Genomic DNA, 21,302 nt, shown 5'->3' on the forward strand with positions numbered 1-21,302 from the left:
CAAGGAAATAATGAGTGAGCATGCGTGAGAGGAGTGAATGGCATGCAGGCTACAAAAGAAATAAAACTACAGGCCTACCCATAAGGATATCTTGACTGAACTATATGCTATAGCTTCATTTCCCTAACTGAATAATTTTAAATGATACTACCTGCTATAATTCTTCAAAAAAGCTTTTTATATATATATTTTACTATTATGTCCTGAGCTGCTTTTCTTTTATAAATAAAGAAAACAATTCCCCCTCCCCATGAATAATAAGAAAAATCCAACAAAGCGCTGATTTCCAGTGGTTCCTTTTACTAAGCAAAGCAGTAGGATAATTTCATCCAGAGAAAGTTAATTCTTTTTTACCTTTTCCATCAAAGACTTTCTCATCTAATCTAATTTTAGTGTGAGGGGAGGATTAGTAATTGCAGGAAAGTTAAATCAAGTTATTAGGGAAGATTGAAGATTTGGATTTATTTAAATTCAGCCTCATATTCAAATGGACTTATTTTTTCCTGTACGTTTGCAACTTTATCTGAAATAGCGTTTTAACTTCTATCCTATAAGATATAATTCTCCAAAGCCTCAACACCCGGCACCAAGTGGTACACAGCACTAGTTCACCACCATGACACTTGTGAAACTGCACCAGGTCTCTGGGTGCTATCATTGTCTCCGCACATGGTCAAGATGTCTTCAGCCTCAGCACTTCATTTCCCTTCATTAGATCAACTCTTTGTAAAGCTGTCCACAAGGATTTGACATCAATTCTAATTTGTTGCACTTTGAAGTCTGAATGAATTCACAATTACTGGGAGAAAAAGAACAAGAGACGCGGATGGAGAGGGCAGTGAGAATGAGTGGGTGTATAGAAAAGAAACAGAGTAGTGAACAGTGGGGTGGAATCTTTTGAATACAGAGAAGACAATATCCGTGTCTAAAGGCTGATAATGATCTTTTTTTCAGCTGCCGAGTCAGACAACTGATATTTTTGTGCAATTATCTTTTGGCATGCTTATTTTATAATAAATGACAGTTAGTATTCATTTAGCTGAATATGAATTATATTCACGGATGCTTGTGTGGAAGTCTCTCACTGACAGTGTTGTGTTGATGCAGTTCAACCATCAGAGGTGTCGCACAAGGACAAGCTGAGCTTTAATAAAAGGCTGATATCTACATTTTTAATACATCCTGTGCGCAGAAGAGGACAGAGGTGAAATAAAAGATGGGCTGGGCCATTGTGAAGAAGATTTACTGAGTCACGTCCATCATTACGAAGAGCCTGGTACAAAGACAGCTTTACAAGGCTGTAAAGAACAGACAGAGGCGAGGGGTTCAGACACAGGGCTTAGGATTGAGTGATGAGAACAGATATGTAAGAAAGTTCATCTTCTTAGCGATGAGACTGGAAGATCACACTGCACACCATCTAATATAGGTTGACATTTGCAGTGTGCGGCTAATAATTTAGAGCAGAATCCGACTGCACAGGGATTTGTCTCTTACTTGATTGTCTGGATTTAGACTTGCCTTGGTTACATAATGAGGGGCAGGGGGTGCACGGTCACAGAAGGCTTGTATTGTGTGGACGCGCCGGCAGTTTTGTTGTCATTACTTAGAATTCCCCATGGGGGCGGCAGAAAATACGCACTATAGCTTTAAACAGGGTGTTCGTTTAAAGAAACAACTGAACACTGTGCTCATTTTTCCTTTATCTGGTTATGACGACAGCCTTCCAGAACTTTCTGTAATTGGTCCGAAAGTCTGAATAATTCAAACAATATTTCACACTAGAAATGAGAGGAGCCATGGTTCATTTTGATCCAGACTGAGACCACCTCTTTTCGTGGGACCAAGGTTCGGCTGTTTGGTCCGGACCGTGGCCCAGGTCAGGTTTCACACCTGTAATTCATATTTCATAAGTCATTCGATTTCGGTGAAAAAGCAGATACATAATGTGGTATTGTGTCAGAAACTTTTTTTATTTAAAGAAACTTATGGTGACATTTAAAAAGAAATCCCAAATAGTACAGTATTAGTAGTAGAACATTTTTCTTCCAGGTGGTGTAAGTTTTCAGTCCTGGCACTGAAAGTAGCCTTATTTGTCGGTCTCATGTCTCCTTGTGTCCCAGCACAGCATCGTAGATCTTCCCAGTGAGGCGGTGCTGGATGTCGGTGAAGCCGACGGCAGCCAGCAGGGCAGCGTACTGAGCAGCTGTCCTCTCTTTGCCCTCCGTCTGTACCAGCATGTTCAGGGAATAGAGCTGCACCGTCACTGGGCCAGAGCCGTCCTCATGGAGCAGCGCCTCCACCAGAAACACAGCGCCTCCTGCAGGATGGACCAAAAGGTCAGCTTTGTTTGTGTGGTTGTTCCTTTTTTTTCATTTGTTTGTTTGTTTTCTCTTTCTTGGTTTCTTTCTCTGGCTGATTCAACAAGTTTCCTGACAAAGTTTAGATAGCTATTGATAGCTTTACTGTTGCTTTAGTGCAGATTAGTTTATATCCACAACATTCTATTTCCGGGATTGCTCCGTTGCCGGATTTCACTCTTTTCGGCCGGATGTCCGATACCTTCTGCTTTTTCTGTGTTGGAATTTTATACTCCGGTTGATTTAGGAGGACTGTGGTTAACTGCTCCTCAGATCTCTGCAGGGTAAATCCAGACAGCTAGCTAGACTATCTGTTCAATCTGAGTTTTCTGTTGCACGACTTTTGAACATAGACATGTTCTACCCAAACAAATTCCTTCCCGAGGCTATTTTGCAGAGGCACTGTTGCTCCGTCTGACGCTTAGCCCCGCCCAAGACAATTGTGATTGGTTTAAAGAAATGCCAATAAACCAGAGCACGTCTTTCTCTCATCCCGGAATGTAATGTGGACTAGCCAGACCCTCCTCCGCGGCGCTGTGGAGGAAGGTCTGGCAATGCGAGACTACAGCAGAACTGATAAAGCTTCTCAAAGACCTTTTTCATTGCAGATATCTTGGCTTGTCAACAGGTGTAACTAATGCAATTGTTAATTGCTGCATTGCATTGCAATAATTGCTGGAACAGAGACATCATTAATGTTATAAGTAACACCTGTGGTTTTCCTGCTGTAAGTCAAAATGTCTGCTACAGACTACTGTCTGAGAAACTACTTCATACTAGGTTGTATTCTCTGTCCAGTGTAACTAGGCTTCCCTAATTAGTTTATTCCTTTGTTTTTCTTCCTTCCTCTTATACACACACACACACACACACCCAGATACACATTATAAAAACGCATGAGAGGGTTTTCTGCCTCCTAATAACGCCTGCTGCTTCTCTGTGTGTTTGTGTGTGTGTGTGTGTGTGTGTGTGTGTGTGTGTGTGTGTGTGTGTGTGTGTGTGTGTGTGTGTGTGTGTGTGTGTGTGTGTGTGTGTGTGTGTGTGTGTGTGTGTGTTTGATCAAAGTCACAAGGACAGATTTTTCTGGGATCAGCTGCATTGTGGGATACAATCTGCCATCTAATTTCAAGCAGGAGAAGAAAAAATGGTACTCATCCCTTTCACACACACACACACACACACACACACACACACACACACACACACACACACACACACACACACACACACAAACCTGGTTTGCAGGCTTTGTAGACTCTACTGAGTAGCTCTATGCAGCGTTCATCTGTCCAGTCGTGGAGGATTCTGGCAAGAATATAGAGGTCAGCTTTTGGCAGGGGGTCTTTGAAGAAGTCCCCTAAACACACACACACACACACACACATATTCAGAATTCAAATGCACTGAATTACTGAGACACTGTTAATTATTTTACATAATTATTAATTCTGTTGACAAGCCTTTCAGTAATGAGACAACATTAATAACAGGCGATTAAATTAGTGGGTTGCATACTCAAATATAATTAATACAAATGGATGATGTCTGTTGTAATCACATGTCGAAAGCATGTGACCTTAAAACATATTTCCAGCTACATGTTTTACCCCTGTATAAACTAAAATGTGTATGTGTGCTTGTCCCCCATTCAATATGTCCTCGCACTCCATTATAAATGTGACCACAATTGTTTAAACTAACATGAAATAAAGCACACAGAAGTCTGCACTAATAAAAAAAATCAGGGACAAAATCAGTACATTTTCTTGTCGTATTTTCCATGTTACAGCTCCCGTTGTGTTCAACAAAATTGCGGCTATGAGAGCAGCAGGAGAGGCAGGAATTGATTTTAGCTCTGGGTTTTCAAGATCGCAGGCTGCTGTGAACTTTTTATTTCCACATTAGCTGCTTTGTTGGAGAGCCGACACAACACAAGTGTGAGGTATAAATTGGAATTAGAATATTCTCAGTCCTATACCAACAGTTCAGTGGGAACTTGGAGAAACACAGGTGACAACATCAATAGTGTCTATTTTCAGATCAGAGTTGCACTTGATTGTATATGAACTGAATACTGTGCACACATGGAACTGAACATATACCACATATACTCTGAAAATTATTTCATCACACCATTTCAGTGTAAAATAAAAAAAACACCAACTCATCTTCTCTTTCATTTAAAGAAAATTCTTCACAATATGTTTTCTGTCTTCTCTTTATGCTTTTAGAAGGAAACTAGACTGATGGTGGCAGACTGGTAGAATTCAGTTGGAGTTCAAATTCCAGACCTCAACTCAGCACTTATTCTTAAATCAAGCACACACAACACTTTTTTTTATCATTGTGTGGGAAAATCCAAGAGCCCTTTTAGGAAAGAGGTCCTTTACCTGTTGCTGAACATTTGCTGTTGTTTTGGAAATACAGGAGTAAATAGTGCATATGTGGGGACTATTTTCAGCAACAGAAATGGCGCACTAGTGTGTATTTATGGCACTACTCAAAATAAACTGCAGTGCAAATGTTCATGTTAATGAAGCAACATGTTGCCCAGTGCAACAGTGTTGCACATAGGAAAAAGCTACACAGTCAAAACTTGTTAGTTAGCAGAATCTATTTATTGTTGGTTTTGGTCTTTTCAGGACATTTGTTGACATAAAGAACAATTTTAAAACCAGCCAAGACCCAGCCACTTGTTGCTCATGGCTGTGGGCATGTCAGTACTTGCAAGTAGCTTGTTCATTAGCAAACATTGTGTAAATTAGCAAGCTTCAATTTCTCCTACAATTTACGTGATGTCGTGCCAAGTAGAACTTTGTTTGTATCTGTAATCGTCCTGGTAATGAAGGCCAGGGACATAGAAAGGAGGGATTCCAAAAAGTTCAAGAATTATCTTTACCTCTACAGAAGTGCATCCGCATCAGGCAAAGACCAAACTCACTGGCTCGCCACTGCTTTGTTTTGTTTTCGGTGAAGCCATAGCCGGCAGGCTAGCATGCATTTTGACATAGTTCCATTTTTACAAATATTATTTAAAACTTCATCTTATTTCTATTTTTGCATATGATTATGTGTGTGTGTGTGTGTGTGTGTGTGTGTGTGTGTGTGTGTGTGTGTGTGTGTGTGTGTCTGTATATGATTATAAATGTCAAGAGATTTTGCCCAGTTGCAATGGCGTTACCTTCGTGGAAGCTAATCCTCTGGTCGGCCTCCGTGACAAAGTGTTTCCTTGACATATGCACCACCTTGGGGAGGTCAAAGATTGTAACGCTGCATTCCAGGTAGGCTGACGTGCACTGCTTGGCTAATGCCCCACTGCAGCCTAGAGAGAGAGAAAGAGAGAGTGTTACATTTAGTTGAATGAATACACACAACCTTCATTAACAAGGTAGTGCATCACTTATGCACAACGTGCACACGGAGTCACACAAGCGGAACAGATGCTTTCAGGTATGTACCCATTATTTATTTGCATGATTGGTATTCAGATGTATGTGGCTGCTTTGGGATTATGGTTCATCTAACATTCATGCCAATAAAGCAGACTGAATTGAACTGAATACAGAGTGACTGAGAGACAGACACTTTATACAGAAAAAGGGCAGAGCTTGGCTGTCTAGGATCCTACTAAGAAATCTAATCTGAGGAAAAGCAAACACAGATGCACAATTTGATTGTTATCTGACTGAAACTTATTTCACATGCATTTGTATATTAACCTTTACATTTCAATGCATTTGAAAATCCTTTTTTTTGGGGTGATGCTAGCTGCATGACTTTAGGGATGGCAATGTCTGTCTGTTCCACCACTTCGGTCCAGAATGAAATATCTCCAAAACTATTGAAGGGATTACGATGGAATTTGATAAATACATTCATGGTCCCCAGGGAATGAATCCTACTGACTTTGGCAATCCCTCTTCGGACACCACTATGAGGTTCACATTTTAGTTTTTTATTGAAATGTCTTGACAACTCATCGGTTAGTGCAGAGGATGAATTGTACGTTGGAAATCCAACTATTCATCTAGCGCCATCATCAGGTCAAACTTTTATTTTGTCCAATACTTTGGTTTATGACCAAATACCTGCAAAACATCAGTGTAAATTAGCAAATGTTAGCATGCTAAAATGCTCAAATAAGATGGTGAACATGGTAAACATTGTACCTGTGCATGTTAACACCAGCATTTATCTCAGCCTCACAGACCTGCTAGCATGGCCAAAGACTCTTAGTTTTGCTCTGCTTATTGTCTGTCCTCTTAGAGAGAACGGTAAGTCATTATAGGGTGGAGGTAATACCTGATTATTTGAGTGGAAAATAAGGTATTGAAATGAGCATACGAACACACACCCAAACACACAAGGGCGAAAATAATGATTTAATGTGAAAATATGAATATTTCTCCTTGAAGCTTTGGCAGCATTATTATCAGCATTCATGCTTCAAAAAGCAAACCGAATTTTAAACAATGAGAGTGAGAGAGAAAGTGTATGAGATGGATAGATAAAGTGATAGAAGAAGAATGTGTGAATGGTAAAGAGTGATGGGAAGGCAGTGAGGTGGAATACAGGAACTAAGGATCTCATAAACCTACAAAGCCACCAAGATCGATGTGTGTGTGTGTGTGTGTGTGTGTGTGTGTGTGTGTGTGTGTGTGTGTGTGAAAAAATAAGAAGTCTTACTGCTTCTGTACAGATACATACAGAAGAAGCAGGTCGTGTTAGGAGGAAGGCAAACACACACACACACACACACACACACACACACACACACACTCACAATAAACAGGGGTTAGCATAGGACAAAAATCAAAGAGCAGCGAGGAGAACCAAAACCAAACAACACGCTGTACAGGACCCCGAGCTAACCTGGCGGCCTCAGTTTGTTAATGGAATCCTTTGATGGGTGTTTGTGATTGTTACAGTCTCTTTTGTTTTCTCTCGGTTTACTTGATCTGTATGTTATCTGATATAGATTCATTTGTACATATGTGTGATCATTTAATTAATAAAAAAACACCAACATCTAGTGTATTGCACAATACTAGTATGTGCTGGTATTTCTAAATGTCAGTTTTACTTACTTATTTTTGGGGGGCTTGAATCATTCTCTTAGAATAGTGGCTGTGTAGGTTCTCCATCTGTAATGTGTCAGCAACTGGATACTTGCAACTAACTCTCCATTCAACTGTGTGGAGGAACCACTGAGAGGGAACTCCACTGACTTTACACAGAGGGTTATCTCAGCCTCGGCTTGAGACTACAAACGGGGGTAATGGAGTTTGAAAGACATGGGCATTTACCGCAGGGAGAGTCTAATGAAAGATTATATTGAGATGCACTGGGGGAAGTGTATTTGATCCAGCATTTTTGGAACTTGATTTATAGGAACTAAAAGTAAGGATATCTCAGCCTCACGCTGTATATATATCAAATTCTTTTTTTTTTGTCTGTCCCTTGCAAGTCCCTCAACTTGATGGTAGTGCAATACTAAATCTGTAATCTTATAAATCTCAATACAGTAAAACTGCAGTCTGTATAAATCTGGATGACTGGTTCAAAAACTTTGTAGAGTTGTACCGCCACACAGAACCAGAACATGCTCTCATCATCAAGCTGAGTGACGGGTTATTTTCTGATGTGGTTAAAAATGTGGAGTAAAACTAAATGTTTTTCAATTATGACCACCTGATAAACAATTTAGAGGTGTGAACATTTTAACCAAGAAACAATTCTATCTATCTATACTTTCTATCATCATTTATACTTACATATTTATTATATACTATCAGTACTTTGAATCCATAGCACATTTTACCAATTCTTGTTTGCTCTTACTATGATAAAAGTTTGGATGCATTCATTTGGAAAAGGCTTCCATTGTGGTATCATGACTTTTTCTTATGTAAATTATGTGAATACTTTTTTCTATGTTTGTTACACGTAGCAACATGAAGAAAACATTATGCTTCAAAACCAGGAATATCATTTCCTTAGAATTGCAGTAACCTTTAAGTTGATTATTCATTTTTAGACAAAACATACCATCGAAATGTGTGTTAAATGTCACATTAAAATAAAGCTAGGGCTTCCCACAGACAGCCAGTACAGAACAAACCACCTTCATCATATAAATGATCAAGACTCTGAATGCGAACACAGACTGGCTGATACCTGATTTGGATTAAAGTCAGCAAGTTGGCAGAAAGTAGGACGGACAGTCAGAGAGACAGACAGAGAAACAGGCAGAGCACTTGAGCAGCAGGTGTGTGCAGACACAACAGATGCTGTGTGAGAGACAAAGTCCTAATGGGACACTGCAGTCACTCCCTTCACACTCCTGCTGTCCATGTGCACACTCCGTTTGGTGGTGCACCTTAATGCATAAACATGAACACACAATCCTCACGCTGAGAAAGTCACAGAGGAGAGGAGAGGAAAGAAAAGACAGGAGGACTGCCCTGGATGTGTGTCTCTGTCTTTTAGTGGCTTCACAGCTCCCCTGTGTGGTCAGCTGCGGTGTCACACACAGAAGGTGGCCACCCATGGGTGTTAAATAGAGTTGGTAGAGAGAGCCACTTGACGTTTCTTTGCCTACTGAGCACACTTGTTTTAAATCATTAAAACTTAGAAAAATGGAGACTCACTTGTCAATAAATAACTTCTTATACTCAACATGTTTTTCTTAATTTCTTTTCTTGATTAATGTTGAGGCACTTTTACCCATTATGTTAAACTAAAATACATTCAGTCTGGGTTAAGTGTCTGTACAATGCTTGTATCCCAACCTCTAACCTGATTTTTAACTCAGTGGGAATTTGGGGTTTAATGCTTTGGATCATTTTAATATGATTATAACAGAGTATAGTCTTGCATGTTGACAGCCACAGACTAATAGAATATTCATTATTAGAATCATTATTCCTATCCAATTACTGCTACGTTATTCATCCATCATCTAGCTACTGTCTATTTTTGACCAATGGAGGAGTGCATGAGTGGAGACAACATTCAGCTCTCAGTTCAGTACACAGGATGAGAAAAAATGAAACAGAGCTGTGAACATCTCTCAGACAAAAGCTTGTTTCCCCTAGCATTCATATCATGACAGGAGATGAAACTCTTGTGACAACAGAAGATTCATTTGTACTTTTTTTTTGTTTTTGATCCTTCTCTGTTCATTCTTTTTCTTCTCACTTTTTTATCCTTGTGCCCTTTGCTCTGTGTGTAAACCATTTGTTAAGACAATCTTCTGTTTCAAAGGCACTTTATAAATAAATTGGATTTGACAAAGAAGAGCACACACAGGAGATCAGTCAAGGAAGCTACCTTTTTACCTTTACATATTTAAAGACTAGGCTGCAACATCTTGCTTCACATTTTATATTCACAGCTGTTCAATTCAACCAGTCTCCTGCTGTTTGAACAATGGATGGAAGCTACATTAGTCTGCAGCAAATTGGAGTTACATGATCTATTGGCATGTGCATATTTTTTGTATGCTTAAGAAAAATCTGTTGATATACAAAATCATGTGTTACAGCCATTACCTGGTAAGGAGAACGGTGGAATAAATAGACTGTTGTGACAGACATGGCTGGGTTTCACTTGGTCTCAGCAGGAAACTGCGCTGTTGTCTCCAACTCTGTGAATACTTATGTTGTTTTCAGTGTAGAAGACAAGTCTTTTTATTGACCACTTTCTGTCTCAGCTTTCAAACAAATGCATGAGTATAAAATTTTGATAAATAGTCACATAGGTTACATGTATACAATAATTAATGCACCATTACAATAGTCAATCAAATAACTCAGACAAAACCTCCGAGTTGACTGGGACAGAAAGTTTCTGCTATGAGGAAGTACTACTCGTCTGTGTCAGTTAAATGTCAGTTTTTGCAATTAACAAGTGTTTTCTGCAAACTATTTTCTTGAGATGGACAAGCCCCCGTTTAAACTATCATGGGATGATCAATTCCTGTTTAATTTTTTTTTTTAAATAGTATCAAGCCCATGTGTTTGTACACTGTATTTGCTGTTGTTTGTTGTATTTGTTCAGCTCTTAAGAAAAAAACATGTTTTTAACATAATATCTTCTGACAGATACACAATAATGTAGCACTTGGCTGAATTTGTGACAGGATAACTGGATATGAAAACTCCAGGTGGAGGTGACTTTGAGTTGTGTCTGTGTGTGTGTGTGTGTGTGTGTTGGGAAATTTGACTGATTTGCTTAAAGTTATTAACTCAGAGAAGCTGGAGGGGGGCATAATAAAGGTCACAGTTGACTGCGTGTGTGTTGTGCATTTCTGTGCATACACAAACTGGACTGTATTAAATGTGTGAGGCTTAGCCAGCTGTCTCTGGGTTAACACATGCAGGCAACTATTTTAAATGTTAATGACTGTGAACCCACACCCTTATGGAAATTAGATATGGTGACATGAAAACACACACACACACACACACACACACACACACACACACACACACACACACACACACACACACACACACACACACTTACCACCAAGGTCACAAATGATCTTGAAAGGCGAAAGGTCAAAGGCCGTGACCACATCTTTACCACAGATGTTCCAAATGGAGTTCATTAACTGCATAAACTTCAGCATCTCCTCATCAGACCTAGACACACACACACAACACAGTTAAGTCATATCAGTACAGCCTCTCTTTCATTTCAGTCTCTGTGTATTAGGGCTTACTTTATCATTTTCTGACACCTAAGGTTGAATTTGCTCTGTGTCCACAATAAACAGTAGAGCACACACACAGACACACACACAGACACGCACACACACTGTGTCGCCACAGGGAGAAACTTTGTAGATGAGGAGAGGCACTGTGTGTGTGTGTGAGAGTGAATGAGTGAGTGAGAGAGAGAGACAGGGTGCTGCAGAATAAAGGAGCCTGTGGTGACTGCTGCTGCTCTGAGGAATCTCCACCTCATCGCCCAGCACTCTGCCCTGCCATGGGGCTACACGCACGCACGCACACATGCACACAGAGTATCCTCTGTTCACTAGAATTGTATTAATCCAAATTTCACAGCAGCAAAGTGATCTGCCATCTGTTACATGAACCAACTTCAGATGACACAGTGACCTCCCGAGGAACTTTGAAAGTGACTCATTGTTGCGGCTTCAGACTCTGATTACATCGGATGTGAAAAGATGAAATGACTGTGAGGCCAAACAGCAGACTGTCAGCTTTAATTTGAGAACATTTTGGGTGCAATTTATCGAATGACCCCCAACGATAACATCTGCAGGCCTTTTTTGTCCCTGGTTGAGTACATTTCCATGCACATGCTCATCCTCTCTCCATCCCTATTGAGGAAAAAAATGCTCATCCTGGTTGTCTCTGTCCTTATATACATCGTTAGAACATCATCCTGGTTTGTGATCCGTCTGCACTCTGCACAGACATGTTGTGCACTCCCTGCTTGATCACTACAGCAGTCTTGATGCTTTAGCCTCTTCATTATTATCAAACAATAATAGAAGACAAGAATGACAAGTACAGTATCTTTTAAAGTATGATCCACTTTGACTTTAATTTCACTTCACAGATCATTACATAATTAGTTTAGTAGATTTTTAAATGTTTTGTTGGTGGATGCTATTGTCCCATTGTGCTGAGACACATTCATGAACATCTTGTAGAACAAAAAAAAAAAGTATCGTAATTACAAACTGCTTACTCTTTAATTCCCTTTATTTGTAGACAAATGTAACAATGTCATTGAAAGCTAGCGCAATTCACGTGTCCTTTCTGTCCATTCATGTCAGTGTCCTTGACTCAGCTCTGTCTCATCCACTGTTTCTTCTTTGATCCTACCACAGGAGGGCGCCTAAGCTAGACATTTTCAAATTATTGTGGCTTACATTTCTACATTTACTTTCTACAGGTAGTAGCATTCCAAAGTTGCAGTTTGATGTACTTTTTTCAGCACACACAATCGTGTCATTTTTTGTCAATATAAAATGGTATACTAATTGCCAAAATATTTTATTCAAAGACGATTAGTGCACAGTGTGCATTTCACAGCATTAGGATAACCCAGGTTTCACTACTAGAATATAAGTTTATCCAGGTATGTTGTCTGGATAAACGGAGTACATTTCAAGGATAACTGCCTGGCTCGCACACTGGATGTCCCTCACCGTCTGCTCTCTGTGTGTTGCCGTTCTCAAACAGTTTGCTTCGGGAAACAACAATAAACTTCGAGCCAGAAAGCTACACACTGAAAATGGCAAGTTTTTAAGAATATGGATCATGCAACAAGGCAAGCCTGCTTGGTTCTTTAAGGGAATGATTGTAAAGATTTACAAAGAAAATGTTTACTTAATTTACTCTCTAGCTGGGACGTTTTGGGACCGATTGGATTGCTATGGACGAAGTACACATGGCAATACACTGGTAAGAGCAAATTACGTTTAAGCATGTATCCAGCTAATTTATATAGCTCATGTTACTGTATTGTGTGAACAGTTAACTTTAATTTAATATTGTATGTAGCGTTTTCTTTTGCAGGGTGCAAAACAAGTTCCTTCCAGAGACCATTTTGCACAGCCACCGCTGCTTTGTCCCGAGCTTAGCGCCGCCCGTAGCATGTGGATGGTCTGGTAAAGCGAGACTGTTGTGATGTAGACCTTAGTCCACAGCGCTGTGGAGTTAGATCTGACAATGTGAGACGAACAGGTTTGTTACCAGCATATGCTCAAACTAATAAACCTAAAGAATCCAGTCATTGATGGATGGTTCATACTCATTGTGTGCCAGACAATGAGTAAAAATACTCATTGTAAATATACATATATATACAGTACTGGCGAAAAGTTTGGACACACCTTCTCATTCAATGCGTTTCCTTTATTTTCACGACTATTTACATTGTAGATTCGCACTGAAGGCATCAAAACTATGAATGAACACATATGGAATTATGTACTTAACAAAAAAGTGTGAAATAACTCCAAACCATCTCAATTGGGTTCAGGTCCGGTGACTGTGGAGGCCAGGTCATCTGGCGCAGCACTCCATCACTCTCCTTCTTGGTCAAATAGCCATTACACAGCCTGGAGGTGTGTTTGGGGTCATTGTTCTGTTGAAAAATAAATGATGGTCCAACTAAACGCAAACCGGATGGGATGGCATGTCGCTACAGGATGCTGTGGTAGCCATGCTGGTTCAGTATGCCTTCAATTTAGAATAAATCCCCAACAGTGTCACCAGCAAAGCACTCCCACACCATCACACCTCCTCCTCCATGCTTCATGGTGGGAACCAGGCATGTAGAATCTATCCGTTCCCATTTTCTGCGTCGCACAAAGACACGGCGGTTGGAACCAAAGATCTCAAATGGACTAATTAGACCAAAGTACAGATTTCCACTGGTCTAATGTCCATTCCTTGTGTTTCTTGGCCCAAACAAATCTCTTCTGCTTGTTGCCTCTCCTTAGCAGTGGTTTCCTAGCAGCTATTTGACCATGAAGGGCTGATTCGTGCGGTCTCCTCTTAACAGTTGTTCTAGAGATGTGTCTGCTGCTAGAACTCTGTGTGGCATTCATCTGGTCTCTAACCTTTCCTGGGGCGGTCCTTGTGTGAGCCAGTTTCGTTGTAGCGCTTGATGGTTTTTGCGACTGCACTTGGGGACACATTCAAAGTTTTCGCAATTTTCCAGACTGACTGACCTTCATTTGTTAAAGTAATGATGGCCACTCGTTTCTGTTTACTTAGCTGATTGGTTCTTGCCATAATATGAATTCTAACAGTTGTCCAATATGGCTGTCGGCTGTGTATCAACCTGACTTCTGCACAACAAAACTGATGGTCCCAACCCCATTAATAAGGGAAAAAATTCCACTAATTAACCCTGAAAAAGCACACCTGTGAAGTGAAAACCATTTCAGGTGACTACCTCATGAAGCTCATTGAGAGAACACCAAGGGTTTGCAGAGTTATCAAAAAAAGCAAAGGGTGGCTACTTTGAGGAATCTAAAATATAAGACATGTTTTCAGTTATTTCACACTTTTTGATAAGTACATAATTCCATATGTGTTCATTCATAGTTTTGATGCCTTCAGTGAGAATCTACAATGTAAATAGTCATGAAAATAAAGAAACACATTGAATGAGAAGGTGTGTCCAAACTTTTGGCCTGTACTGTATATATATATATATTATAGGTTAGTAACTATCTTCCATTTATCAATAGACTGCATTTTTTTACTGGACGTCTTTATGTCTGTATTTAATTCTCTAGTTTTAATTATTTCAATAAACACTCAAGGAATTCATGTGATGACCACATCAAGGAAAGCATTACCAAACCATTTCAGTATTAAACCCCTTATCATGTACACAATACAGAAACTACTTTTACTTTTCAAATTCCATGAAAATCATATTTTTCTGTAAAGGCTGAAACCATCAGACGCATCTGGGTTTGGACAAAATAATAAGCTATCTTCCGTAAAACTGCTTCCTATGCAATGTCTTGTTTTTTAAATCTCAACAGCTCTCTAAATTCACACTCTCTTGCGAGTCCAAATCTTTTCTGCTTTCTCAAGCATGAGAATTCAAGCTGTAGACGGGACTTGGCTGTAAATTATTCAGGTGTAGTACACAGCTGGTTAAACGGCGATGAATAAACAGGAGTCTGAGTCATCCAGCCAGCTCTGAATCATCCTGCTCCTGCTACAGCGCTCTAAGAACGCAGTGAATGTCTTCAGTGGTTGTTTCCCCCTTGCTTATTTACCCACAGTATTCACAGGAGAAATCAGCGGGGACAAACAACTGCTACTCCACATTAAATCAATTGTGCGCAGGTGTTTAAATTTTTCTTGTGGGGTATTTTCATTTGCAATCAATTAAAGCTGAATTACATATTCATCTGCACAAGGGTGTACTACATTATGTGTGCATGGTTCATATTTTGAATATTCTCATTTTGCATTCATCTTTTTTTTTTATGAGGAAGTTTTTGTGAGATCATCTGTCAGCTGCTTATTAAAAGGATACAAGAACAAAAATGAATCAACAATATCAAATACAGAGATAATTTAAAGGCCCAACAATCAGCAAAATAATAAACATAAATTGTGTGATGTGTAAAAATCAAAAGAAATCAAAAAACATTCACATGCAAAGAAATATGTCAAATTTCAACTTCCTGGTTCTACCGGTGTGATGTGTGTAGCTAATTCATACATCTGCACATCGGTGTCGGTACATTTCCTTTTACGGTTTACAAATATAAAATAATAATGGAAATGTGCATTCTAACAGCTGTTTCATCATTCATTTATGTGCGTCAGATCCCCTTCCATTAAAGTACTGGTTGTCCAAATCATGCCATGATGAGGACAAGAAGGGAGGATATTTAGCGAGTTATTCCACTGTGGTATAGTTTTGACAGTCTCTGTTGCTGTGGGACTGGCAGTATTCTACAGTAGGCTACAGTGCCTCTGGCAGGCCAATCATGACCGATTAGCGAACAAGGTGTGAAACTTTGAGCGTGTGACCCCTGAAAACTGCTGACCAGCAGATCAGTGAAGCGTTAAAACTATGGCACTGGGCGCCCGGATAGCTCAGTTGGTAGAGCGGGCGCCCATAGGCCTATATAGAGGTTTACTCCTCGATGCAGCAAACTGGGGTTCGACTGTGACCTGCGGACCTTTGCTGCATGTCACTCCCCCTCTCTCTCCCCTTTCATGTCTTCAGCTGTGCTGTTGAATAAAGGCCTAAAAATTCCCAAAAAAGTATCTTTACAAAAAAAAAAAAAAAACTATGGACACTAGAAACCCTAAACACACAAGACCTCAAGAACAATGGCAGATTTATTTTCTCTCTCTCAGCTCCAAGCTTCCTCACATCACTGCCCACACCCTCTCTCTCTCACACACACACACACACATCCACTGACTCCTAATAAATCCCATGAGACTGTTAAAGGGGAAAAAGAGAAGAGAGTGACAGACAAGCTTAAGATGGAGAGACGGGTGGAATGTAAATGAGCGACAATGTGTTAAAAAATAATGTGTTTATGTGTGCGTGCTGGTGTGTGTGTGTGTGTGTATGTGTGTTTGTGTGTGCTCCACAAAGACTGCTTCTTACCTGTAGAGAGCTTGAAACAGGTCGTTCGAGGTGACTCCAAAAGCCTTTTCATACTGATTTCTTCCCTCTCTAGAACAAGGCAAAGGCAGAAATATTCATAAATGGCATAAATGTATTGGGTATATGTGACTTATTTGATGATTTTTCACATATATTTGCTAAGTGAGTGTACAAATTATGGGGTCTAGTTATTGATCTTCTCGCTACTTAAAATCACCTTCATCTCATCGCCACAGTTTGACGTGGATCAAATGTGCTGACATGAATTCACGATCATGCTCCGTCTACTCTAGGTGAATTCACATTTTTTTGTTGCACACTCCCACATGGGATTAATTAGTCATTTAGATCAAGGTGCCTTTATCCTTTAGATATCATCTTTACTTCTGCAGTCACTTTTTCTTACAGATGGTCTTTACTCGTCAGCCACAGTGAATCCAGTCTGAGAGCGGCTGGCTGTCCTCCCTCAGACATAACAATGAAACTAAAATCCATCTTCAGACACTGTTCAAACAGAAAAGGAGGACTAGAATCCACATCCTTCAGCTACAAATCAAACGTGCAGTTCTCACAGCTCCTCATGGCCCACCTGTGTGTGATTTACTCTTGGCTTGCTCATTTAATTGAATACTACTTGTGCATTATTTACAGTAGCATTGTCTTGGTATTATTATTATAGCAGTTATGGTTTATTTAGTTATGTTTATTAGCTTGCTATTTTGGTGCAGCATTTTGTACAAGTTACATTTTGTAAATTATATTTTGGTCATTAACAATTGTTCTTCTACAAAATAATCTTAAATTGTTACAGATCATATTAAAGGTATAGTACCTGGATATCACAGCACAAACTGCATGGCCCTGCACGACAAGTAAAGGCTGTTTCATGCTTCTGCGTCGAATCAACGGCGTACCCATATTTGTTAGAGTTTAACAAAAGGTAATATGTAGAACATTTGAAGGAAAACAAGTTCCTTTTTGAAAATACTCCAGCTAACAGGTAAATATCTCTCGGGGACTAAGGTTTGGGTGATAGACACCAGTTTCTCAGACATCTTGAAGTCCGACAGGAATTAAACCAATTAATCAATTGATTAATCACCAGAAAGAAAAATAATTTCAATTATTGATTAATTGCTTATGTCATTAATCAAGACGGAAATGTCAAAAGATAGCTGGTTTCAGCTACTCACCTTTAAGGATTTGCTGTTTTTCTGAGTTTTATATAATTGTAATTGACATTAACACTTTGGGCTGCACATAACCTTGTGCTTATTGTGAAAGGCTTTTGTTACCATTTTCAGACATTTTATAGCCTATACGATTAAACTTTGAATTGACAAAAAAATGTAGTTGCAGCTCTAGGCCATGCTGAGTGTACTGACCTGACAGCGTCGGTCAGGTAGTGCCAGCAGAGGTAGATGGTTCTGGAGCTGTACTGGATGGACTGGTAGAGGGATACAGGACTGGAGCGGGTCAGGTAGACACTGGCCTGCTCTGTGTTACTGTAAAACACTGAAAAAAGGTGGGAGGGGTGGAGGTATGAGGAGACTGTGAGGAGGAGACTGTGAATGAATCACTGCAGGTGTTGAGACAAAAGTTTGACCTTTTATGTCTATGTGGGAGACAGAGACTGAGGGAGAGGTGTGCACGTAGGTGGTGCAATGTAATGAATGTCTGTGAAAATGAGAAATTGACGAAAATGTTATAAAAGACTACTCCGATTTTTTTTTTTTTTCCCTTCTACTGTATGTATGGGTTTCATTGGTAATTTTTGTGAAATTCTATTTTAGTTTTACACATTCATATCCTTTTCAACCCTAGTATTACATTATGTAGTGCTGAAACACTGTGAGAATGATCATCATTACTGTAAGTACTACTACTCAACTTATTTAGAGGGACAAGTTGTTAGTCCATTTATTAGCTATTATTCTTATTTTAGCTGTGTGTGCTGACCTCGTCCTTTGTCCTGGTGTGTGTTGAGTAGCTGCAGGCCGGTGCAGGCAGCCAGCAGTCTCTGTGTGCCATCCAGACTGGCTCCGATCGCCTGACTGATCTCCTCTGCAGACAGGGGACGCTCTGAAGCCAGCAGCACATCAAACACACCCAGCTCGCATGAGGAGAAAACGGTCTGAGAGAGAGAGAGAGAGAGAGAGAGAGAGAGAGAGAGAGAGAGAGAGAGAGAGAGAGATCGATCTATCTGCAGCAACATCTCGGAGTTCACTAATTAAATGATCTGATCAATGAAATTATAGTCACATAATAGCACTATATATTTACACTAATCAGGACAGCACTATAATGATGCTTCAGTTATTTCAACAGAAAGTCCAAACGTATCCATGTGTCTATTGTAGATCATTTATTGTGCTTCATTACACTCTGCTGAGTAGGTCACGATCAAAGCACAGTAAAGGATTGAAACGACCACATTGTAAAGAGCCATTCAAACCGTCACGATTGTTTGACATATAGAGTGTAGCTGAACATACAGTATATTTCATTGATGTATTTGTGTGCATCAGTAATGTTTTCATTAGTAGTCTTATATGCTGCATACTCTCCATATATCATATTTCATTCTTTTCACTTTCCCTTTACACCTCATTTATTCATTTACTGTCCTCATTTTCTTGTCCGTCTCCTTTTACCATTTGCTCCTGTAACAATATGTTTACGGGGATCATTCAATTAATGCTTGATCATCTAGAATCTATTATAGTGTAGGTAATAGTAAATTGCAGTTAATTGACTTGAGGTTGGTGACAAGGCCCCAAATATAACCAGAAGAAATCAAATTCATTTTTACAAATGATAATAGTACTTTATGTATTTTTCAGTTAAGAGACTTAGGGCTGCAATTGATTATTTTCATTGTTTAAGCTCACAATTATATATAATATGTCCAATGGGAAAAACGCTCATCATGATATTCTGGAGCCCAAGTTGGCATCTTGAAAATGCTTTTCTTTGTACGGCCATCAACTTAAAACTCAAAGATCCCACAACAATCACATCGGTTAATAAAAAATAAATAAAAAAGTTAACAATGGATTTTCTCTCAATTGACTAATTGACTAATCAAGCTCTTAAGAAACGCTATCTTGTGGCTTTGAAGCTATTGCAATTTCAACTTCCAGGAATGCTTTTAACTCTCAAGCTGAGGAGGGGAACACTATTGTGTCAATAACTGAGTAAAGATGTGTATGCACTGCACATCACAATGTCTTACCTTGGAGATGAGGAATCCTTCCATATACTCCAGTATTTTTCTGGGGTACGTGTCTGCAGCATGTGTCCCCTCAGAGGAACCCGTCTCTTGACTCTCAGCCATGGCCAGGACTCCTCGAAAAGAAGACTCTGAATGTTGCGCTCTTCCAACCTCTTCTATGTGCAAACTGAACTTTCCTGCTAGTTTGTATTACTCCTGAGGCCCTTCAGCAGGTGTGTTTGAATGGCAGTGCAGACCAAAGCGATAGAAAGTGCCACCCAGCAGCAGCAGCAGTAGTGGGCTAAGCTGATTACAGCCAGATAACCCAGATTAGAGCAGGGGCTCAGTCTGCATTGGACAATGAAACAACTCTCTGGCAACATGCTGCTGCCTTGTTCATTATCACTCACACTCGGGTGGAGACTTTAACTCAGTGCATTCTCATACCAGATCTGTTTCCCACAGTTTTCATGACCACAAAATGTGTTTAACGCTTCTGGAATACCAAACCTCTGAAGGGAAACTGTGTCTTATAAAAGTAATACTCCCCTTCTCTTCGCCATATGGCCTGATTGCACACTGAGTGACTAATGGTAGCATCCGACCTAATGACACAGGCAGTCATGTCCCATGCCTTGATGAAGTTAAAGAGACACTCATCAATTTGACTATTATTCGTCACCACAGTTCATTAAACCAGCTGTGTATGGACAGTACACAGATACAACAGCTGGAGTTGGGTAAGTTGTCACCTTGATCCGTCACACAAGGGTTTGAGGAAGTAAGTTTGTGTAGAGATAACATTTCCAAAAAATGACCAGAATCACAGTGGAGCATGACAGTGTTAAAAGGAGAAAGTTAAGGTGGCAGAACATCGTTGTCAGCTTGGATTTTTTTTATTTTAAATGTGTATGCAAGACATGCTCTAGTAGATCATGAGCATACAGTACACAAGAAATGGGTTTTGCTGTGACAATAATGTCGATGTAGCAGTGTCAACAAAACTAATGGACTTGACTTCCCCAAAGCTGAAATACAGCAAGAAGAACAGTAGGTCCAGTTACTAGGCTAAAGAAATGTATCCAGCACTACATTGTAAACATGAAAGCATCCTCACATCTTTTTTTTCTCCACTTGGTTCAGTGCTGGTTTGACTGAAGTCTCAGAAACTGGTTTCCTAACTCTGACCCAGACTTGTGAAAAACCTTTGAAGAAATTGGACAAGTCTCAAAGCCATCCCTTGTATTTATGACTCGCCTAAGACAGAGGAAAGAGGGAGAACACTGCTTGCCGAGGCAGGTCCAATATTATTCATTATGCTATCATGAATTAAACATCAAGTCGTCTCACAACTCACTCACTCAACAAATCCCTTTTCCTTGTCAAACTTAACTTCTTCCAAACAATCAGAAATTCTAATTAAACAAAGAGACCTTTGTCAACTGAAATGTTCTAATCATCAAAAATGGTGCTGCTTGGTTTAGCTCGACAACAAGTCCGTTGTGGAATTCGGTCGTGTTTTTCTGAGCTGCTTATGACCAACAGCAAATACTGAAGTATTCAGAGAAATATTTCAGGCAGCT

General features: G+C 39.8%; 1 protein-coding gene across 1 annotated transcript; it reads right to left on the reverse strand.

Annotated features, from left to right (window-relative positions):
- Window positions 1-2,038: 2,038 nt before the first annotated feature.
- On the reverse strand, window positions 2,039-19,791 carry asmt (acetylserotonin O-methyltransferase). The gene is made up of 8 exons (XM_028591948.1): window positions 19,741-19,791; window positions 18,465-18,639; window positions 17,891-18,020; window positions 16,506-16,574; window positions 10,890-11,008; window positions 5,542-5,682; window positions 3,595-3,717; window positions 2,039-2,320 (listed from the first exon to the last, which is right to left on the reverse strand). The coding sequence occupies exons 1-8, from the start codon at window positions 19,762-19,764 to the stop codon at window positions 2,103-2,105; spliced, it is 999 nt and encodes a 332-aa protein (XP_028447749.1). The 5' UTR covers window positions 19,765-19,791; the 3' UTR covers window positions 2,039-2,102.
- Window positions 19,792-21,302: the final 1,511 nt, after the last annotated feature.

The sequence above is a fragment of the Perca flavescens genome, chromosome 11 (genome assembly GCF_004354835.1).
Source record: "Perca flavescens isolate YP-PL-M2 chromosome 11, PFLA_1.0, whole genome shotgun sequence".
NCBI lineage: Eukaryota > Metazoa > Chordata > Actinopteri > Perciformes > Percidae > Perca > Perca flavescens.

Excerpts from the sequence above, each read along its gene's own strand:
- asmt (XM_028591948.1), bottom strand. The coding sequence starts at position 19,764 with ATGGAAGGATTCCTCATCTCCAAG. Across the intron at positions 5,683-10,889 it reads GATCATTTGTGACCTTGGTG|GCTGCAGTGGGGCATTAGCC; the intron begins GTAAGTGTGTGT and ends CTCTCTCTCTAG. Across the intron at positions 3,718-5,541 it reads GAGGATTAGCTTCCACGAAG|GGGACTTCTTCAAAGACCCC; the intron begins GTAACGCCATTG and ends GTGTGTGTTTAG.